General features: G+C 44.3%; 3 protein-coding genes across 4 annotated transcripts; 2 read left to right on the top strand and 1 right to left on the bottom strand.

Annotated features, from left to right (window-relative positions):
* Positions 1-335: 335 nt before the first annotated feature.
* On the bottom strand, positions 336-5,381 carry aida (axin interactor, dorsalization associated). 2 transcript variants are annotated; one of them, XM_080024205.1, is made up of 10 exons: positions 5,179-5,381; positions 4,456-4,522; positions 4,312-4,365; positions 3,949-4,003; positions 3,790-3,853; positions 3,480-3,586; positions 2,832-2,954; positions 2,226-2,348; positions 1,998-2,115; positions 336-1,103 (listed from the first exon to the last, which is right to left on the bottom strand). In XM_080024205.1, the coding sequence occupies exons 1-10, from the start codon at positions 5,271-5,273 to the stop codon at positions 1,004-1,006; spliced, it is 906 nt and encodes a 301-aa protein (XP_079880331.1). In that variant the 5' UTR covers positions 5,274-5,381; the 3' UTR covers positions 336-1,003. The 2 variants fall into 2 exon arrangements, with proteins under 2 accessions (XP_079880331.1, XP_079880330.1); XM_080024204.1 differs by having other exon boundaries at positions 338-1,103; positions 5,124-5,381.
* A 569-nt stretch (positions 5,382-5,950) lies between these two features.
* rnf8 (ring finger protein 8, E3 ubiquitin protein ligase) lies at positions 5,951-12,649 on the top strand. The gene is made up of 9 exons (XM_080024051.1): positions 5,951-6,109; positions 6,200-6,331; positions 7,260-7,711; positions 7,793-7,955; positions 8,457-8,519; positions 8,837-8,926; positions 9,030-9,137; positions 9,224-9,428; positions 11,824-12,649. Exons 1-9 carry the CDS (start codon positions 6,014-6,016, stop codon positions 12,015-12,017), a joined length of 1,503 nt encoding a protein of 500 aa, XP_079880177.1. The 5' UTR covers positions 5,951-6,013; the 3' UTR covers positions 12,018-12,649.
* A 4,722-nt stretch (positions 12,650-17,371) lies between these two features.
* Positions 17,372-20,227, top strand: drc5 (dynein regulatory complex subunit 5; the record flags this gene model as incomplete). Its single annotated transcript, XM_080023369.1, has 4 exons — positions 17,372-17,489; positions 17,622-18,181; positions 18,690-19,139; positions 20,039-20,227. 4 exons carry the CDS (start codon positions 17,372-17,374, stop codon positions 20,225-20,227), a joined length of 1,317 nt encoding a protein of 438 aa, XP_079879495.1.
* Positions 20,228-21,170: the final 943 nt, after the last annotated feature.

Raw genomic sequence — 21,170 nt, 5'->3', positions numbered from 1 at the left:
TGTTTGTTTGTTTGTTTGTTTTGGGTCATTATTAAAATTTTTATATTTCCATTTTTACTCCTGACAAGATCAATCACAACTTTGAATTTCACAACCTGATCTTACTATTACCAAGGCCTGATTCACACTGAATACAACAAGCAACTCAAACAAACTGGGAGTCCATTCATTCCTATCGAGTCAGATTTTGCTCAAGAAAAGCTGACGCACTGCAGCATTTCGGTCTGTTTTTTTTAAAATTATTTATATATATATATATATATATATATATATATATATATATATATATATATATATATATATATATATATATATATATATATATATACACACACACACACACACACACACACGTTTTTTACTGAAAATGGGCTTAAAACTGAGTGAATAAGTCACGTATTTAAAAATAATGACATTATAAACGTTAACCTTAGATGTCACTATCAATAAATATATTTTTATGTAAGTGAGTTTTCAGTTGTTTTATTTTTCATTTTCGCACTTTGCAAACTCTATATAAAAGGGAATTTCAATTCTCACCAACATGGTAAATGTCCATGATCAAACTAGCTGTTAGGGAACAAAACGAGCTCTCCCATTGTCCCTGACATAATTATCGTGATGCGAAACGTGGAGGCAGTTCATGCGACGGCCACTATGGGGAGGATCCGACTGTCGGACACAGATATGCAATCGGTGTTAAACCGGCTTTACCGTTCAATTCTCACCATCTGGAGTCATTCTCTCTTGGTCATTTTAACCAGTCGCCACTCCTTAAATCTTAAAAATGAGTGTAGCAGTAACAACTATGTAAACATTTTAATGTAAAAAAAAAAAAAAAGAAGATAATAATTTGGGGTTTAAAAAGGTTTTCTGACATAAAACCACAGACAAAGGGCTGGCCCTCCTTTGAGTATTGCTGCTGGATGATGATGATGGTGATGATGATGATAACGATGAAGACGTGACGTTCGGCTTGATGAGGTGCGTTGCCATCCTTCACTCAGTAGTCCTTGTGCAAAGTCTGATGGAGATGGAGATAGAGCGGCTTCTTCGTCAGGAGCTGGAGCTTCTTTCTCTTGAAGTCGGTGGGCTTCTTGTACCTGCGGAATCAAGCAGGAAAAAAAAACATCTATGTGAAGCAAAGATAAAAATGTGTTCCGAGTTTGTCACACCACAGAAAAAAGTGTTATTAATCACCCTGCCAAATTTGAATGATTAAAAAATAATAATAATAAATAAATAAATAAATAAATAAATAGAATTTGGTTTCAGAATCGTGAAGAAATAAGCAGTGTCTCTGAAACACTGGGGGCGTGTCCGCTGCGGGCGCTGAAACCACGCCTGATGGGGGGGGGGGAGGTGCAGCTTCTCTCAAGTGCAGGCCCGGTGCCAGGATGAGGTGACTGAGGGGGCAGTTAAAAATGGTGAGGTGGTCATGCAGGGCATTAAGTTGTTATGCACGACACGGTATAGGAAGCATGGGTTTTTTTTGTGGTTAATTCAATTAGGAAACGGAGTAAATTAAATACATCTGCAATGAAAACACACTTTTTTTTAAATTTAAGAGATTGAATAAAAGAGATCGCTCTGATCTCTGATCTCTGATCATGGTTGGAGATGGGGTCGTAGGTGGGGGGGGGGGGCTATAGCAGGCATGGGGTGGCACCCCCTACATGCCAGCTATAGTGTTAGGGGAGGGGCCATGATCAGTATGGCTCCAGAGCATCATCAAGCCACCATTTCAGACCCTCCCAAAAAAACCTGAACACAATAAACAGTTGGGGTCTAACTCCCCAATTCAGTACTGCACCGTTCAATCTTTTCACAGTTTTCAGCAATGTTTTTCTAACATGTATAACGTGTTTAGAAACAAATCACCGAATTTACTTTACACAAACTTTATTGACAATAAGAAAAAAAACAATAACAAAAATCATTATAATAAAATTGTTTTTTTTCCCCACCGGGATATTCTATGACGGGCCGCGACTTACAACTCGATCACGATGGGACCGGACTTGATCTCGTCCATCTCCATGAAGGCGTAACATTTTGTGCTGGTGATCCTCTTCTTGGGTTTGTAGTGCTTGAATTCAAAGAAGATAGCTGCCCCTGGAAACGGCAATTAGCATGATATAATACTATGAATATCTTTTTAAATGGCAGTTTAGTGAAACCATTTGAGTGACTTGAGCCACATGCCGGGGGTGAGGCGGCGGCACCTTTGGGTAGTTTCTCGACGTGCCTCTGGATTTCCACGTCCACGCCGAAGTGAACATAGGTGTCTTCCTTCCTGCCGGCCACGGGCGTGTCCTGTGGCGGGTTCAAATCGACCCCGTTCATATCTGGTGGGACGAAACGGCATTTTGCTTGTGAAAGACACGTTTAACACTGTGACATTCAGGGCATATTCCCCGTTTTACCTAACGAGACCACAGCGGTTCGGGTGAATGTAAGGCTGCACAAATTCATTGAATTCATCCGTTCCAGCTGAACAGCAGCTCTGTGTTCAAAAAGTTCAAATCTGAAAGGGAAAACCATTGGCGATGAAAGTTTCGCCTCTTTTTGGAGATTCGGTTCTTAATGAGACACCCAGTAAAAAGAGCCGGTCATAATAATAAGCACAGTTATACACATTTCTCCTGTTTTGAGCGGTTGACAGGAAAGTGGAAACACTGCTTTACAGGACATTTTAGAGGAGCGTCTGGAGCCAACTCACCTTTGTGCTATTTAGTGGTTCTGGGTGACATAAAATATAAGTGGCTTTTAAAACCACAACGCCGCCGGTACGAAATGTGTACTACATGCAACGGACAAAATATATTTACCTTTCACACTGATGGTCATGTAGGGATCAATACACTGGCCAGCATCCTTCAACCCAATTTTGTCTATCTTTATTGTAAGTAGCGCCATCCCGGGCTCAGAGGGTAAGCGTGGCAACAGTGTACCTGGAAGGGGCCATGTAATGAATACACAGTATGAGATAACAACAATACTGTATATTGATAATGGCAGTGGTGGGTCGACATCTAAAAAAAACATTTTTTTTCCATTTGAGCAGTCAGCAAAGAGTGTGTTTTCATTTAAAATGTATGATAAAGAAAACAGAACTCTGACCATGCACCAGAGAGGTAATCATTAAAGTTATAATGAAAATAAATCAAAATTAAATAATAATTAAAATAAAATAATAAACATTTCAATTAAAATAATAAAAAGAGGTCAAAATAAAAGTGTGGTTCAAAAGCCTGTACCTTGCAAAGCTGTGTGAGACAGGCGGGCAGGCGAGAGCAAAGCGGCCATGCACAGCGCCGACAAAGATAACAGAGGACGGACACACACACACACACACACACACACACACACACACACACACACACACACACAAATAAATAAATACAATTATACGCAAAAATAATAATACTGGAGCACAGAATTACAACAAAGCACAATTCAAAAAACAAGTAGAATACCTGGCACGCGAGAGGTGAAGGTCGCTAGAGACCCAACACCCGCAGCGGCGTCTTCCTCCTCCTCCTCCAGCTCCAGGTTCTCCTCTTCACCCGGGGCCAGGATTTTCCTAATGGAGAGAAAAGGCATTCTGTACTGTTTTCAACAGTTCTCTCTCGGGGTTAAAAAGTCTGCAGGAATGTTTGCAATTATGTTTAAAAAGGGGACGCTCCCCCTGCTGGTGGAAGAGAGAACAGCAGAGGTTTATACTGTATATTGGGCATTTCGACTGGTTGTACATAAACAGAAATGTATTTCACCCCCACAATTTACCTTGAGGGCACTGGCTGGACATCGAAGGGGAATTCTTTGTTGTAAGTCAGTATATTTTTGATAACTGTTGTAAACAGAGCAATCGTTAATCACCGAAATATGACTGAGATGACATCAGAGAATCGATGACGGGACTTTGTGCAGAGTGCGAATACTCACTGGGTTCCAGTTTCCTCAGGTCCTCCAACTTGAACTCCTCCACTGACTGTGTGCACTGAGCGACATTCAATCATTTTATGACTTACAAAGTAATATGAACGTGTTATAGGAAGGTTAAAGAAACACATATGACACACTGCTTTGTGTCTTTCCTCTGCAGTTCAGGCTGTCGTTATTACTTTGTCAACAATAAAGTACTTACTTTGTGTTACTGAAGTAAAAACAGTGCAAGTTAAGAAAGAGCTAAATCATTTTCTTTCATTTTTTTATACACATGCGGTGTGTATAGATATATCAACATGGTTAACAGGTAATACACAGGTAATAGTTCTATTAATAGACAAAGCACGTCCCCAGACATACCTGTAAACTTGCACTTCTCATCTCCAAACATGTTGCAAACTTTCCTATGGTTTTCTTGAGAAAAAGCATGTAAAACATGTGAGGTCAACTTACTACGTTTTGCATCATGGTACAGGTGAACATTTTGCCAAACTTTGAAAATACCTTTTGATCTTCTGTGAAATCTGATAAATTTGCAGACTGGACTTCTTTTTGGAGTTGCCGTGCCAGTCTGGAACCACACCGACACAAACAGTGTCAAGCGTGAAGGCATGACATGAAACACTACACTTTATAACCACACCAATTCATCCCATTGAGCGACTAAAGTTTGTGCAGCTTCACTGCAGCCGACACTGGCTCCCTCTGCCGGCCAGACGGGAGAAGTGCAGAGTTTTAAATATTGTGGATTTCCATTATTTACGCTGTTGTGCTCATAAATATATTAGTTGTCGAGACTCAATCCCGACTCCGGAGTATCTGCGGCGCCCGTGTTTTCCGTGCGCGACTGTACAGTGGACATTTTTCGAGAAAGAGAGAAACAAATCCTAGCCGTAACAGTGGAAGGGTGTGGCTGACCGTTTCCCAGCCATCTGAAAAATGTTGGCCCGATCAGCCAAAACAAGCTCCGGGAGAAACCGTCCCCACGTACGAGTACAAGTACGCCGCGGCAACGAGCACGGTGCCGGACCGCAGGGCCGGTTCGCCGCTGTGACACGAGTCAACATAAACGAGGTGTCCTGGTCACAGATCGCCCGAGAGAGGCGACCAAACAGTTTGGTGGCGCAACATGGGAAGCGCGCCGCGCTTAAAACGAGTTGGTCGCCACTTACATCTGGTACTCATCTATCGCCTCCACTAACTGTCCCCACGAGTCAAAGTCCGTGCCTTTCCTGAAGCTGGCGTGCCATTTCTGGACGGTCTTGTGGACATCGGACATCTTCGCGGGGTGCTGGTGCCGGGGCGTCTTCCACGGTGAGCATCGCCGGCGGCACGCTACGACGCCTGCGGCATTGTCGTCACCCGGGTGGGTGTCCAGCGTCCGGACCGGCGGCGGCGCGACCCAGCCCTTCTGCGCCGATCCCCTCGGAGCGTATCCGCACCAGACCGGAAGTCCCGCCCACCGGGAAACGTGTACGTACGCTGCGTTCCAGGTCATCCAGAGCGGCGAAGCGGTGCCACCCCCCCACCCCCACCCCCACCCTCACCCTCACCCGCCCCCCGCCACCCCCGCCTCAAAGCTGCGTCCCATCGACTCTGTTTCGGGGGGAAACACGGGAAGCCCGCCGTGAAATTCGTCTTTGTTTGGTAATCCCGTGGACTCTGCAAGCGTTTACAGGGGAGCCAAACGTGTACAGTTAGAAGTGCTCCTCAAGTACATACAGAACGTGTGAAGGGAACGTGTGCGCCGTTGGCGGCATGTGCGTTGGGTTTTGTCATGTTACGCAAACTCGGACCCGATCGATCTGCCCCGAAGTCCCGACGCGTGGGCTGCTTCGTTGGGCCCTTTCCTCGCGGGCGGTCGGAATTTCTTTCCGAGTTCCGACCATCGCGGAAATGCAGCACTAGCGGCGCACTAATGGTCCGTCCGTCGCGCACAAGCTCTCGCGAGGGTTCTCCGGGGCACACGGGATCTGGTCGTAGAAAAGTAACACGGAGCTTCTCCCCCCCCCCCCCAGAAGTGGCACCGCTTCGTGTTTCAACCGTGGCGATGTGAAAAAGAATGGACACGATAACACCCGACGAGGACGAGTCTACGTGGTGCTTGGCCCGAGTGGGAAGGCACTCCGGCTGGATGCGCCTGTCGGAGAAAACAGAGGTTCGCGTTTGCTAGCCGACGGGCTCGCTTGGCTCTGAGTTAAGTTCGTCCGTGAAATGTAACGCGGGCGTGTTGTTTTGGTGTGAATAGGTCACAGTTGGACGCGGTCTGGACGCCACTTTCCAGCTCCTGTCGCCGAGCTGCCCGCTCATGATCTCCAGGCTGCACTGCGTCTTCAAGCAGGAGGAGGACGGCGGCTACTGGACGGTTACGGACAAAAAGGTACTCGCTATGTCACGGAAGCAAGCCTCTGTCACGATCCACACATGTATACGACAGCGTCCACAAACCTGTTTTATGGAACAACAAAACACAAACGAATATCTCTCGATCCACAGATGAACTCTACCCTCCATAAATCTGTATTTAGATAGAACAGAAACACAAAAACAAGATAAATATCCCCCTGTTAAAAAACAAAAAACAAAAACATTTTACAAATAGATGTGGCGTCGTTAATATGCGAGCTCTACTATATCTTTGGGTGTTTTCATCATTTCCACCTTTCAGACGCATTCAAATGGTTGATTCACGCTTTGGGTTTTTATCTTCATTTTAGTCTTTCCTTTTGTGGATTATTCCTTCTACTCATCTGTTTTTCCTCGGTTTTTGATTTGGTATTTTTGTCTGTTTTTGTGCTTTTTAGTTTTCTGATGTGTTCCCTCATTCAATCCTCATTATTCATGCGTTCTTGTGTTTTCATCGATTTGCAACGACTGGAAAGTGCTTTGGGTCAACTACTGTTGTTTTGAAATGTGCTGGCTAAATAAAACTGACTTGACTTATTTGTGACACACTTGAGGGTTGGGGGGTGTGGTTGGAGTAGGCAACTGGACTGCATCTTAGATTGGAGTGGAATGGAAATAAATGAAATAATAATAATTAATGACTGCAATGATAAGATGGACACAAGATAAAGAGGGATTTAAGAAGAGTGTACTGAAGACAAGTGTTTCATCTATCCAGTACAATCGTTAGATTACTGAGGTAATGTATTGTGGGCCCCTGAACTTGAATTTACTTTGTCGTAAAATATACCTCCCACAGGGTATATTACATCTTTTCAAGGCTTGGAAACAGCATGAGGTCTTTGAGCCCACGTGACGCCTTTAAATGCACGTTGTTAAAGATGTTATCCCTCTATCCCTAGAGCCTTAACGGCGTTTTGGTAAATGGGAAGCGCATATCGGCTGAGATCGCCCATCAACTGCGGCTCGGAGACTCCATACAACTCGGTGTCGCCCTATCCGGAACCAAAGCCGAGTACGAGTACGTGCTCGATCGGCAGCCCCTCAAGGACGTCAAAGCCTACTTGGCAAAGGAGCGTGGCGAAGACACGAAAGCGACAGCGTTGAGCGCTAAAAAGACCAAGAGGAAATACAGCGCGGATGAAACTGAGCCTTCAACCTCATCCAAGTCCAAGTTGTATCGCTCCTCTGTCCCGGACAAGTCGTCTTCCCAGCCAAGTCCCGCTGGGGAGCATCCACAGAAGCCAACAAATCCTGGGAATTCAGATGAACCCGACCATATTGTCAAATGCGGAGAGGATATGTCTGCGTCAGGAGGCTCCAGCACTGCCGACAGCCTGGACAACCTTCAGATGTACGGTATATCGCCTCTTATCGATCTGTAACGGGTGATCCAAGTATCTCTCTGATCCCTCCCCGTGGTGTCTGGCCGCAGGTACAGCCAGAACATCCTGATGCTGCGTGAGCAGGTGGCGTCGCTGGGAGGGGAGCCCGAGCAGGACCACTCGGCCCGAGAGCTGCTGGGGATACTGCGGGCCAAGATGCACCGGATGGAAACGCTGGAGAGGTCGTTCAGTGAAACCAAGAAGCAGCTGGAGGTGAGGGCGCTTCCCTCATGCACAGGGGCCCGCTATCGAAAGTCCACACCCCAATGTGTGTACTGGTGAAATGGTTCTTACAGGTTCCTTTAGGTGCTTGGAGTGATTGGATTTTGTCCATAGAAATGTAAATACTGGAATACCTTGAAAATTGTCCCCTTTGTGCTGAAGTGCTTGAAAGGTTATTGAACAGAACGCAATCATTGTGATTTTCATTTTCGGCTACATATGCTTAAATGATTGTTTAATTATTTCTCCAATTTGAAGCTGAGTTGAAAGCCCTGGCACAAATATATTCTAGTTGAACCTCTAGTTGGGGGGGGGGGTTTGGATTGTGCCTCATTCTTCTATTATACCTATAAACAGAAAGATTTCACATATTGGGTCTTGATTTTATATACCAAGGAAACCATACCATTCATTGTAGCCCTTTGTTGGTAAAATATCAGTGTAATCATCACAAATAGTGGGCTGATCTCTGGTGTGTTCTTTGGTTTAAAGGCACAGAAAACACAACAACAAGATGAGCTTTTAAAAAAACGGTTAAAAGAAGCCTTGCAAGAGGTAAGACAACCCCTTTGTTTGTTTGTTTGTTTGTTTTAAAGGGGGGGGGGAATTACAATTCCATACTTTTTGTAACTTAAATGGATGCGAGCTCGGTCATTAAACGTGTCGGTAAACGATAAAAAGTAAAACTCAATATTTTTAACAAAGGTAAAAACCTTTTTGTCTTTTTTTGGTTTCTTTTCTAGTGAAATGGAAAGTGAAAGCTTGAATCTTCTATACTGTGACACCCAATTATTATACAGTGGTGCATTTATTAAGTATTCTTCCTTGTAAATGTAATATAACTTTTGTCCACTGTCTTGCGATGCCCTCAGCAAAAGAAAGTCATGGAAGAGCTTGCCCTTTCTCGACAAGGCTTTGAGGAGATACTTCTGGCAAAAAACAAAGAGCTGGAAGTCACCAAGGTATGACACACCCTAACTTTCCCTCGTTTCACGGAGCTGTCTTGAGTTTCCACTGAACGCCCGGGGCCGTGCAATTTAGGCAGCGTCCGTGTCTTTCTTGCAGGAGGAGAAGGAAAAGGCCAGAGCCCAAAAGGAGGAAGTGGTGACGCAGGTGACGGAGGTGCTGGAGAACGAACTCCAGTGCATCATCTGTTCCGAGCTGTTCATCGAGGTACGACCAACTAAGAGTCAAGCTAACCCTGTTAAGAGTGTGATCTATTGACATTTGCAACCCTTGTGTGTGTTTTAAATCGGCAGGCGGTCATCCTGAACTGCGCCCACAGTTTCTGCCTGCACTGCATCGGCGAGTGGCGCAAGCGGAAAGAGGAGTGCCCCATCTGCCGCCAGGCCATCAAGTCGCAGACCCGCTGCCTGGCGCTGGACAACTGCATTGACCGCATGGTAGAGAACCTGAGCCTGGACACCAAGGCCCGGCGCCAGACCCTGGTCTCCGAGAGGAAAGGTGAGAGGTGCAACAGCCGAGAGCTCACCGCTGTTCTGCTGTCCGCACGGAGACAAATAAAAACGGCAATCACGCGAAATATAAGGTCGTAAAAATTCCCCCCGACCTGCCTTGAAGCGACTTTGTGTGCAGCCTTCATCCCCCTCCCTCAATGAACCATCCAGGCGACAAGCACTTCATCCTAACTTTCCACAAAAGAGCTACTGGAGAAGATTCTTGTTGCATTAGGAAGTATCCCGTTGTTTTTTCAAATGTGTATAGCCATGATTGAAAAGCCGGGCCACAGCTGGTAAATAAGTTCTGAATATAGTTATTAGGGATGTCATGATTCGATTTGACTTTTGAAGTAGGTCATGATTAGATTTGATTTTCAAGTTCAACTTTTTTTCCCCTCAGCACTCATGGCTATGCCATCGATAGACTAGCTAGTCTTGATTTGTAAAGAAACACACTTTTTTTCAATAAGTAACTTATTTGAATAATAATAATTTTAAATAATAACAAATTAAAATATTTAAACAACTTGCATAAGCAGTTAAGAGGTATCAAAACTAGACTTAAGAATAATAAACAATAAGTTACATATTACACTACTTTTAAGTTATTCACCAAAACAACCGCAGAAAAAGTGATACTATTTTTGCCAGAGGAGAATGCTGGTAGTAAAAGGCAAATTACTACTCGCCTTCTGTGTCTTCTACATATGCTAAAACATGATCGGCTCGGTCCTCAACTTTCATTTTTTGCATCTGTGCGTCCGCCCTGTTGGAGCGGTGGGGATCCGCTGGTGATCGGGTGTGGTGTGCGTTGAGGGATGCAGTGCAGAGGTTCCCTCCGCAGTGACGACCGCAGCTCGCCTAACTCCGAACCACAAAATTTGGTTCGGAGTTGACTCCGTGGAGGGGCCCCCACCCCCCAGCGCACATTGCATTTGACGACATCTTTACCACCCCAATATGGCGACGATGTCGGACAATATTACCCACAAAAATAAGAGGAGAATCGCGAACCTACTCGGGATTTCAAAATCACAAGCACTCATTTAGATCAATTTTGGATCTGAATTTTAACACCCCTAATAGTTATACTTGCCAAAGCGTTACAACACCATTTAGCATTTCAATATAAATTTGTCTTCACAAATATACAAAACATAGCCAAAAGTATGTGGACACCCTTTTAATATCCAAACCCAATTAATGGGTTTGGATATTTCAGGCCACCCATTACTGCTTCATAAAATCAAGCATACAGCCATGCAATCTCCTTCGACAAACATTAGCAGTTTGTTGATTTCTTCCCTGCGAGAACTTCCCCCAGTCAACCCTAAGTTCTGTTATTGTGAAGTGGAAACATCCAGGAGCAACAAAAGCTCAACCACAAAGCGGTATGAACGGGACCACCGAGTGCTGGCGCGGGTTGCGCAGAAATGGTCTGTCCTCGGTTACACTCACTATCCAGTTCCAAACTGCCTCTGGAAGCAACGTCTGCACAATAACTGTTCGTCATGAGCTTCATAAACTGGGTTTCTATGGCCAAGCATCGGCTGGAGTGATGTAAAGCACGCTGCCTTTGGACTGTGGAGTGTTTCTCTGGAATGATGATGCTTCACCATCTGGCTGTCTGACGGAGGAATCTGGGTTTGACGGCTGCCAGGAGAACCCTACCTGCCTGAATGTATAGTGCCAACTGTAAAGTTTGGTGGGGGAGAAATAATGGTCTGGGGTTGTTTCTCCTGTTTTGAGCTAGGCCAAACCATCTAATGCTACAGTATACAATGACATTTTAGAGAATGTTCCAACTTTGTGGCAACAGTTTGGGGAGGGCACTTTTCTGTTTCAGCATGATTCTGCACAAAGCCAGGGCCATAAAGAAATGGTTTTCAGACTGGTGGACGAACTTGGCTGGCCTGCACAGAGACCTTTGGGATGAATTGGAACGCCCACTTCGAGCCAGGCCCCATCGCCCAACATCAGTGCCTGACCTCACTGATGTTCTTGTCTCTGAATGGGAGTAAATCCCCGCAGCCATGTTCCAAAATCTAGCGGAAATCCTTCCCAGAAGAGTGGAGGCTGTTGTAAATGTAACTCCTCCATCTAAATTTCCATGAATTTCCACCAATTTGAAATTAAATGTTCACCAAGCACACATGGGTGTGGTGTTTAGGTGACCACACACTTTCGGCCATGTAGTGTAGATATGTGTAGACTTTACTTGCCTGACTTCCTCCAAAACATGGTTGTAGTGACAAATAAATGTTTCACACCCAAAATCTCTGGATTCCTTTCATACAATAACAAAATAATTAAGAATCTTTTTTTTTCTTTTTTTTTTTTTTTTTTTCTCCCTTCCTGCTGTATATTTATTTATTTATTTACTTTTCTGTTTGGGGCAGCCAAGCCAGTGGAGGTGCTGGTGATCCACGATGACGACAGCAGCAGTGGTAGTGGGTGGGACACCGACGGCAGCATGGTGTCCATGGACAGCAGCTTCAGCTCCTTGGACAGCACCAGCAGCAGCAGCAGCAGTAGTAGCAGCAGCAGCAGCAGCAGCAGCAGCTCAGAGGAGGACTTTGTACATGTACTTTGAACCTTTGGGGGGGGGAAAGTTACTGAAAGAGACTGGACCATTTTTTTGTTTGTTTGTTTGTTTGGTTCTATGTTAACTTCAGTTGTCGTTGAGACACTGAAGACCTTCAAGAGTCTAATGTAAAGTTTCAGCTGGGTTAAATTATTTAAAGTTTTTTGACTTGTTTTCTTCTCTTTGGTTTTCAACAAAATAATTAATTTTTTTCCCCGTTTGTCTTTCACATACATTTTCACGGGATTATCACTGCTAATGCTCTTTAGTAATTCATCAAGCTTGTTTGTGTTGTTGAGAACTGGTAAGCTCACTTAACAAGTTGTGTCACGTGGACGACTGGGAAGAGAGATGGCATAGACTTGGAGTGACATTAACCAATCCTCTTTATTTTTTGTGAGTGACAGTAATTGGCGATGTTCTTAAACAATAAATGACACAACGCTGTGCTTTCTGATGATGCATTTCGTTTTGCTGGTCCTCCCTGGTGTTTTCTACTTTATTAAGGAACGTTTGATGTGATCAGGACACGTACTGCTCAGCCACCCGCTCTGTAGGTAACTGAGACGTGCCATTTTCGAGATTGAGTTTAAAAAGTTGTGAAGATTTTTTTTTTTTTTGCCCTCCCATTTAAGCCAATAAATGACCCCAATGAAAGCACCTCGATGCATTCAAATCGGACTATTTAATTATGTCACGGTTGCCGGTTTTGCAGTCGACAGCTGTGATGTCATGCCCAGACACAAGATGGCGCCACTTAATCAAAAGGTTGGGTGGTTTTGTGTACATGAGGTCATCGGGTTTTTTGTTTTTTTTTTCTATTTTAGTTACAAATTTTAAAGAGTTTGATCAATGAAATGTCCTTTTTATGTTTGGCAAGTGCGTTGTGCTCTTAATGAAATAATGCTATTTGGTCCTGATTTTGTAGGACTTAGTATTGACTTTGCATTATATGGGGGAGTTCTATTCCTCTGCTATTAAATAGCTCACTTCCAAATTGTTTTAAATATCCATTTGTGGTGGGGGTGGGGGGGGGGGGGGTAATCTACGACTATTATCGGTTGCAGTCACCATCATGTTTCCAAATAATGGATACGCCGCTAATGTTTCCCATTTGCGCTTAATGGGGTTTGAAAGACCACCACCACTGCCAATCTTTATGCTTTTGTTCCCAAGCAGTGATGCATGAGATATTATAGAAACACTCATCCTAGCTAAGCTTTGTCGTGCCGGGGGCTTTACCAGTATTCCAAGAAATTCAAATGTTTCTTTTTTTTTTTTGCTATTCATCTCCTTCACTCACGATAGATGAGGACGGGTGCAACACACCGACCGCAAATGTCCAATCGATGTGAAAGAGAACAGCAAATGTTGCGCGTCATATGAACCATCACATCGAGATGACACGTTGGAAACGGCTGTTCATTTGAAGGCATTTCATCACACGGATCTTCTGACTTCTCGTGACGCGTCTGGCCCCCTCGGCGCATCTCCCGCCCTCTAGAAACGCATTGTTTCCACGGATTGAAGTTGGCACTTAGATGCAGTAGTTAGTCAGACGAACACGTGCGCTGCTGTCCGCCGTCATGAGCCACGTCTGACGGGTTGGCTCACAGTGGAGCTGTTCCTCGGCCAAGACAGGTGAATATCCCTGAATCACAACTGGCCGGTGTATATAGTTTTATGTTGGAGAGTGGATGCCGGCAGACCTAGCGGCCTAATCCACTTCGCTGGCTCCAGAGCGGACCGCCCGGAACAGCGGTTTCCACAGTTCGCCGGCCCTCCCGACGCTGTGGATGGACCAATGTCACGGCAGTCCATTAAGGCCCGAGTGCGAGGGGAGCGTGTGTCTGTCTCGCTGGATTACACAACTGTGACAGTGATGGAGGGCCTGCGGGCTCCGGTCGGAGCCGCGCTCCTTCCTCCAACCTTCCCCACTCTCGGAGCAACTTCACCGATGCGTCACGATGTCAGGAGCAGTTCCCCCGTTCTCCCTGCCTCTTTTCCTCTTTACCGTTTCCATTTCTCTCCCTCTCCATTTTTCGTTCTCTCTTTCTACCCTCGTCAGTGTCTCTGTCTCGTCTCTGTCCCAGCGGTGTTCTGGCTTCCACGTGAGCTCCGGAATAATGTCTTTGGCATATTGTGCAACCCAACCCACACCAAACGTCCCTGCCTTGTGTAGTTCCCCATCTAAAAGCCTCATTTCGATATGAAAGTATTCTCAAGCTCTTAGTCTCTTTTGTGTATTATGCAGTAAGACTGGTGGGTCTATAGTTAGTGTTATCTTTGTCAGAGTCAAACATTTTTCTGACTCATTAAAAGCAATTAAAAACTGCTGTAGCATACTGTACTGCATACTGTATCACTGTTCGGTGTTATTGTATTGCTTTGTCGTACTGTTGTATACTATACTGTATATCTCCATACTCTATTCACTACTCCATACTTTATTCACATAAACTTGACTGCACATATCTGTATATAGTACAAATAGCCTATCCCATAACTTTATTCCCTTCTATTTTGTACCCCCACTTTGTACTATATTTTTGAGTCTTATTTTTATTTTATTGTATTATATATATATTCTATATATTATTCTTTTGACTAACTGCATTACGTTTTAGGAATCAGTTTCAGTTAGTTAGCTCGGTAGGAATTAGGTTACGCTATTATGTTCAGTTTAGAAACTATTGTGCATAATCTCTGAGTGCGTTGTAAAGGCATTTCACTGCATATATGTATGAACTTATGTATATGTACGTGACAAATAAACCTCTTGAATCTTGAAAAAGGTACCAAGTCTAATGCACCTTTTTACCAGGACAGTGTGTCTGTATGAGAGCAAACGTTGAAATAACCAGCAAAGAAGAAAAAAAATGACTCGCTCGTTCGAGCGTACAGGGCCGGACAGGTTGCAGAGGAGAGCAAGTGCTCGGGTCGTCTCGAAAACTCCCTGCACCTAGAATGAGAATGAATTTTATATTTTTATGAAAAACAAATAATATAGAACATCAGTTTCCTGTAAAGCCCCTGCAAGTCCTTCACAGACTCCTTATTTGGGGTCGTTCAAAAAACACTTTAGTGGGCCTTTTATTCATTTTATCATTAATAGTAATTATTTTCGATTATTATTCTTATTATTCTTCTTTATTATTATTATTATTATTATTATTATTATTACAACATTATATCCCGGTGATATATTCTCTCTCTCTCTCTCTCTCTCTCTCTCTCTCTCTCTCTCTCTCTCTCTCTCTCTCTCTCTCTCTCTCTCTCTCTCTCTCTCACACACACACACACACACACACACACACACACACACACACACACACACACACACACACACACACACACACACACCACTGGCCGCCCCGCTGCAGCTGACGATAACACACAGTCCTGTCACTGGAAGGTCTCAAGGGACTGTGTCAGGTTCAGCCGACACAAAGCCTGACACATGCTCCTTTTGTTTATACTCGCAGCTAGTCGAGAAGGGTCGGGTTGTTTTTTTTGGTGTGTTTTAGAATGATGGAGATGCCTCAGAGGAATTACTCCATGGACGCTGTAAAACATTCTAATTCTAAAACGGCTAATTCTTAGCGTCACAAAAACGCAATAGAAAGACACACTCACTCACTAAAGACAACCCCCCCCCCCCCACCCCACCAGGGTGCTGCTATATTTTGGGTTCCTGGTGATGGATTTCCTCTGTGTTGTCCAAACTGCTTTGCCCCATCTGCCAGCTCTGCACAATCTAAGCGCTCCTACAGCATGATCTGGCACAACCACACTGCACCAGCTACAGGAACCAAATAGCAGCGGCCCTGAAACATTCACACCCAGGGGCACTCATATCATGTCAGTATACTGTGTAGAAACATGGCCAGATTTATTTTACCTCTACTTGAAGTTGCTAAGTTTAGCGCCTTGCCCAGAATAGCAATGGAGTTGCTTCGTCGCTGTCAATTCCAATTTAGATAACTTAGAATGTCAGTTCACTTTGTAAGTGGCTCAGTTAGTTTTACAGAACTGGCTACGTTGACTAGAACAGGCGTTCCCAAACCGTAGGCTCTGGCTGAGGATCAGGATAAATAAATATATGAATCATCTGCCCATTATAAACTGGGCTGTGCGGAGTGACAAAAGTAAGCTACGCAATTATACGGCTTGTCGGAAACATTGCAGACGGGGGTGCAGATCTCACAACTCCACTTCATTAGTGAGAATGAATTAATATATTTTATGAAAACAAACAATTTAGAACATCATTTTGCTGTAAATCCCCTGAAAATCCTTCACCGACCCCTAATTTTTGGGGCATTCAAAAAACAGTTTAGTTGGCCATTTATTCACGTTATTATTAATTGTAATTATTTTCTATTATTATTATTATTATTATTATTATTATTATTATTATTATTACAACATTATATCCCGATAATATATATTCAACATTATATATCGATAATATAAAAAATATATATACTATGTATATACATACAATATATACATGTGCATATATACTGTACAAATATTAATATATAGCACGAAGCTGCTGCACAAAAAGCTCATCATAACCTTCGTTACATTAGCACGAATCGTTTACAAGTTGCTTAGCAACGGCTTTGTCATAATTTTGTGGAGCAAACATGGCTGCCAAAAACACCTCGCGCAGGGTTCAGCGTCTCTGTTGCCAAGGAGACGGACAGGAAATGCAAGCGCTCAACACTGTGGGTTCAACGTCATGGTCGCTTTCTGTTTTGTTTTTTGTTTATTTGCTTTTAATTATTATTGTTATTATAATTATTTTAAGGTTTACAGTATTTATCGACACTATTTGTTGTATACCTGTATTATGTTTGTCAAACCTTTGCTTTTAACATGGTATGACCCAGTGGGAGGGGCCCTGACTTTATAATGGCTGGATATATCCCGGAGGAAGGGGACACTGGGGGGCAGCTGAGGTGTGCACACTCTGTCGGTAATGTAGCCAAGCTATCTGTAAATATATCAATATTTATACATTTTGACACTCTTCGCTGGTCTGTATTTCTGTTGTTGTGGTCGAGAATAATAAAGTGGACAGAGCTTGTCATTGTTTGGTGTAAAGGTTCCTTATAGGGAAATAGAGCATGGCAAAGAAATCCAGTCGTCATGGAAACACATGTAAACGTATTAAGGGAATGCCCCACATAACCTCGCACATACACGTACACACACCAGCACACTTTTACAATTGCACGATGAATTGCCGTCTAGTTTTCTTTTGTGTTTCTTGCCTTTTCTCAGAAGGACTAAGGGCAGGCGAAGATATTGACCACATTTAAACCGGGCCAATGGCCTCAGTGGCAAAACTCAACATGGCTGGGCACCAACGGACGTTGAGGTGGATCATTGGTGAAGATCCAGAGTGGTCGCTTGCTCTGGTGCCTCTTTTATCAAACCTCTGCCTGCAAAGCATTGCAAGAAACTTTGAGAGTATGTTGTTCATGACCTTTATTCATTTATTATTGCACAAGTAAACCCATTTAATTACAAGGACTATTGGATCTTTGTGGGGTGTAGAGTTCTAAAATACATGATAGAAAGCCTATATTTATGTTACAACAGAAAAGCCATTCATTGAGGAACTTCTGCCGGCCCAGAAGGACTACGTGCTGGAGCGGCTGTCCCCTTCTCTGCCCCTGCAGTTAACAGCCAACTTGATTAGTGACGAAGGCTACTGGAAACGCTGCTGCAAACAGCGCTGGGACCTTTGTGATGTCACCCAGTACGGCCACAGCTGGAAACAAATGTACTTTGAGCGACACCTGGAGAACCTCATCGAGCTCTTCATTCCAGAGGTGACGGACCCGAAGACAATCCTAGATGTGGTCCCTCTCGGCAAGAACTATATAAAGAAACTAAACATCTCGCAACTGCTGCCTCCCATTAGGGAGTCCCCAAAGCAGCTGGAGGACGACGTGTCGGACACGTCGAGCGAGAGCGGACCCTCTTTGGACCACTTTGACTTTGGCATCCTGCTGGACCAGCTCACAAACCTGGAGGAGCTGTGTGTGGTGTACAGGGTCAAGGGCTGCGGCATGAACTTTGAGTGGAATCTGTTTGAGTTCACGCTCCAGGACTGCCAGTTCCTGTCTAAAGCCCTGAACTTATGTAGGACCCTCAAGGTACATTACACACTGCCCTCCCTCATGCTCAGTTCTTTCTCAAGCTCAAGTGCTCAAGTGTGTTTTTGCATTTTATTTCATCGCCATTGCCTGTCATCCATTTCAAAACATATTTTACGGAAAAAAAAAAGCTATGTTATTGTTTTGGCATGGACCAAGTCAGCACTAACTGTAAGCTCTACTTAAATCAAAGAAAAGAAAACAGACGCCCTTGGCGGCAACCTCAATAAGTCATTATTTGATATAGCGGTTGTGTCACTTGAATTCATCACTACATGGGAACGTGGCACCAACACTGCTGGTTGCTGTGTGCATGATAGGTTCTAAGGCTTCAGAGGAGAGTGACAGACGACTCACTGGGGATGATATTATTTCTCTGAACTGTTTATTACTTTATTATGTCTGAGCCGGTCCCAGAAAATAGGAACCCTTCAATCTAGCCTTACATTAACTTGTGACTTTAAGGTTATTTCTATGCTCAGTTGTACCCAATGCTCTCCCTGGGAAGGTTCTGAGGCTCCACCAGAGCAAGGTTGACGATGGCAGATGCCGGCTGCTGGTGAGGCACCTGCTGGACCACCCGTCCCTGAGGGAGCTGGACCTCTCCCACAACCGGATAGGGGATCGGGGAGCCCGGGCCATCGGCAAGCTGTTGAACAGGAGCAGTCTGGAGGCCCTCAACGTCTGCGACAACAACATCCGCGGCCCGGGGGCGCAGGCCATCGCCTACGCCCTGTCCACGAACTCCACCCTGCTGTCCCTGAACCTGCGTCTGAATCGGCTGGGGGATGTGGGGGGGCAGGCCATCAGCCGCGCCCTGCTGATGAACCGCACCCTGCTCCGCCTGCACCTGGGGAGCAATGCCATGGGCGAGCCCACCGCCTCCGTCCTGTCACAGGTGCTGGCTGAGAACAACACCCTGGAGAGCATCAACCTTTCATGCAACAGCCTGGGCGTGGTGAGTGCACGGTGGCTACACCTTTGCTGTCTTCCTGCTTCATGGACATAAAAATAGCTGCGCTTCTCTTAGCGCGTATTTTAGCACATATATATGCATATTTATAAAAATGTCAGCACTATGTCCAAAACAGCTTGAAGTGGTAAGTGTGAAGTATTTGATATCCAAGTACAAGTGCAATTTGCCATTTCCTGAATAGAAGGGTAGTCTAGTGAATTACTGCACCAGAATAGCTCAAAAGTACGAAGGTATTCAATTATTCATCGATGTGTCAAAAACAAGCAATAATGGAGAGCTGAGTAGGCGTTGCATGCCCATGGGAGGTGGATTTGAACATACCACAACCACCCCCGATCCACGCTTTCTCCTTTCCAACATCAACGTCATACAGGATGAAGGCGGGACAGTGCGATGGGGTGGGGCCAAAATTCACCCACGTCACAAAAATATCAATATCTTTGCCCTACGGTCGACTGTCTCACAGAAATAGAAAAATGTCTGTGTCAAGGCAGACAATAAAAAAATGTGTCTCATGCCAACTTTGCTACCGTTCTTTCCCTCTATTTCCCATTCTGCACTTTTGCTCTCATTTTGTATTCTTTGTTTATGTGCTTGCTGTTTGTATGTACTGTAGCTGTACACATATGTGCATCTGTGTGTGTGTTTGTGTGTGTGTGTGTCTTTGTGTGTGTGTGTGTGTGTGTGTGCGTGTGTGTGTGTGTATGTGTGTACACGCCGTGTACAAGTACCTTTAGTACAACAACGCCCTCAATCTTGTGTTACATAGGTGCTGCTCAGGTACCAACACACACAAAAAACCCTCAGCTATGTTTGTTTATTTGTATGTGTGTGTGTGTGTGTGTGTGTGTGTGTGTGTGTGTGTGTGTGTGTGAGAGCAGGACGGAGGGACAGCTCTGGTGGAGGGAATGTCTCACAATACCAGCATCACAGAGTGCGATATCCGCTTGACGGAGGTGGACCAAGAGAGTGAATCCTGCATCTGCCAAGTTGTCCGGAACAACCAGAACCGGGCGCGCAGGAAACAGGCTCTACAGAAAGCCACCAGGTCCACGCCCAACTGGCTCTGAGCCAATGCCACGAATTAACCTCTATACGTTATTCGCCAAGTTCATTGTTAATTAAGACACCATATAGCATAATTTCTTCAAAAATCCCCTCAAAAAAAGCAACACCACAATGTAGCCCTCATCTATAAAACATGAAGGTTTTCCATTTTTGTTGTCGTTTTTCGGGGGAAAGACATGGGAAACTTGGTAAAGCCTGCTTCTCACCGAACCCGACAAACTAACTAACCGTCTAACTGTTGGATACGATTACGGATTTGGTGTGAAGAAAGTAAGCTTATGGATGGATGGATGGATGGATGGAGGAAGGGAGGGATGGATGCGGACTGTAGCTCAAGTTACATCAGGCCCTTTTTAGGACCCAGAGTGTTTTAACTTACAAGACGTGTAGCAGCGCAGACTCAAATAATATCTAATATCTATATCTGAACATTTTAGTGGGATCGCATTTGTTTTGGAACCTCTTCAGATCTCATTGAACATAATGAGCACTTATTTCAACCCAATGCACAGATGTGGAGTGCAGTGCAATTTGGTGGTATAGTGCTGGTTCTATAGCATGCATTTTTTTTTGTTTTACAGTGATACACTTTGGCTTGAGTTGAGTATATGTTTTTCCAAACACTGACCTGACTCCTTTTAATCTATGGAATCATATTCTTATTTATATGAGTAAGCGTGGCAAAGCAATTCTTGTTTTTTGTTTTTTTTATTGCTGGACTACTGCAGCTGAGATATACATACAGAACTGTACAAAGGGTGGAATTCCATTCAATGTGAGAGCGTGTGTGTGTGTGGGTGTCTCAGTGTGTCCAGCCTGTGTGAGTATTCTCACACACCTTCCAACAGGTCAGCTCTCCCTTTCAGTGTTTTCCTTTAATGTATGTTTATCAAAATGAATTTGCAATGCGTAGAAAATTGTGTTCAAGTAAAAAAACAAACAAAC

Source organism: Zeus faber (genome assembly GCF_960531495.2).
Source record: "Zeus faber genome assembly, chromosome: 2".
Taxonomy (NCBI): Eukaryota; Metazoa; Chordata; class Actinopteri; order Zeiformes; family Zeidae; genus Zeus; species Zeus faber.
The sequence above is the reverse complement of the archived record's forward strand: the minus strand, read 5'-3'. Positions and strand labels throughout refer to the sequence as shown.

Excerpts from the sequence above, each read along its gene's own strand:
- aida (XM_080024204.1), bottom strand. The coding sequence starts at position 5,230 with ATGTCCGATGTCCACAAGACCGTCCAGAAATGGCACGCCAGCTTCAGG. Across the intron at positions 3,854-3,948 it reads CCTGAGGAAACTGGAACCCA|TTATCAAAAATATACTGACT; the intron begins GTGAGTATTCGC and ends TGTTTACAACAG. Across the intron at positions 2,349-2,831 it reads CATGACCATCAGTGTGAAAG|ATATGAACGGGGTCGATTTG; the intron begins GTAAATATATTT and ends TCGTCCCACCAG.
- rnf8 (XM_080024051.1), top strand. The coding sequence starts at position 6,014 with ATGGACACGATAACACCCGACGAGGACGAGTCTACGTGGTGCTTGGCC. Across the intron at positions 6,110-6,199 it reads GCCTGTCGGAGAAAACAGAG|GTCACAGTTGGACGCGGTCT; the intron begins GTTCGCGTTTGC and ends TGGTGTGAATAG. Across the intron at positions 7,712-7,792 it reads AGCCTGGACAACCTTCAGAT|GTACAGCCAGAACATCCTGA; the intron begins GTACGGTATATC and ends GTCTGGCCGCAG.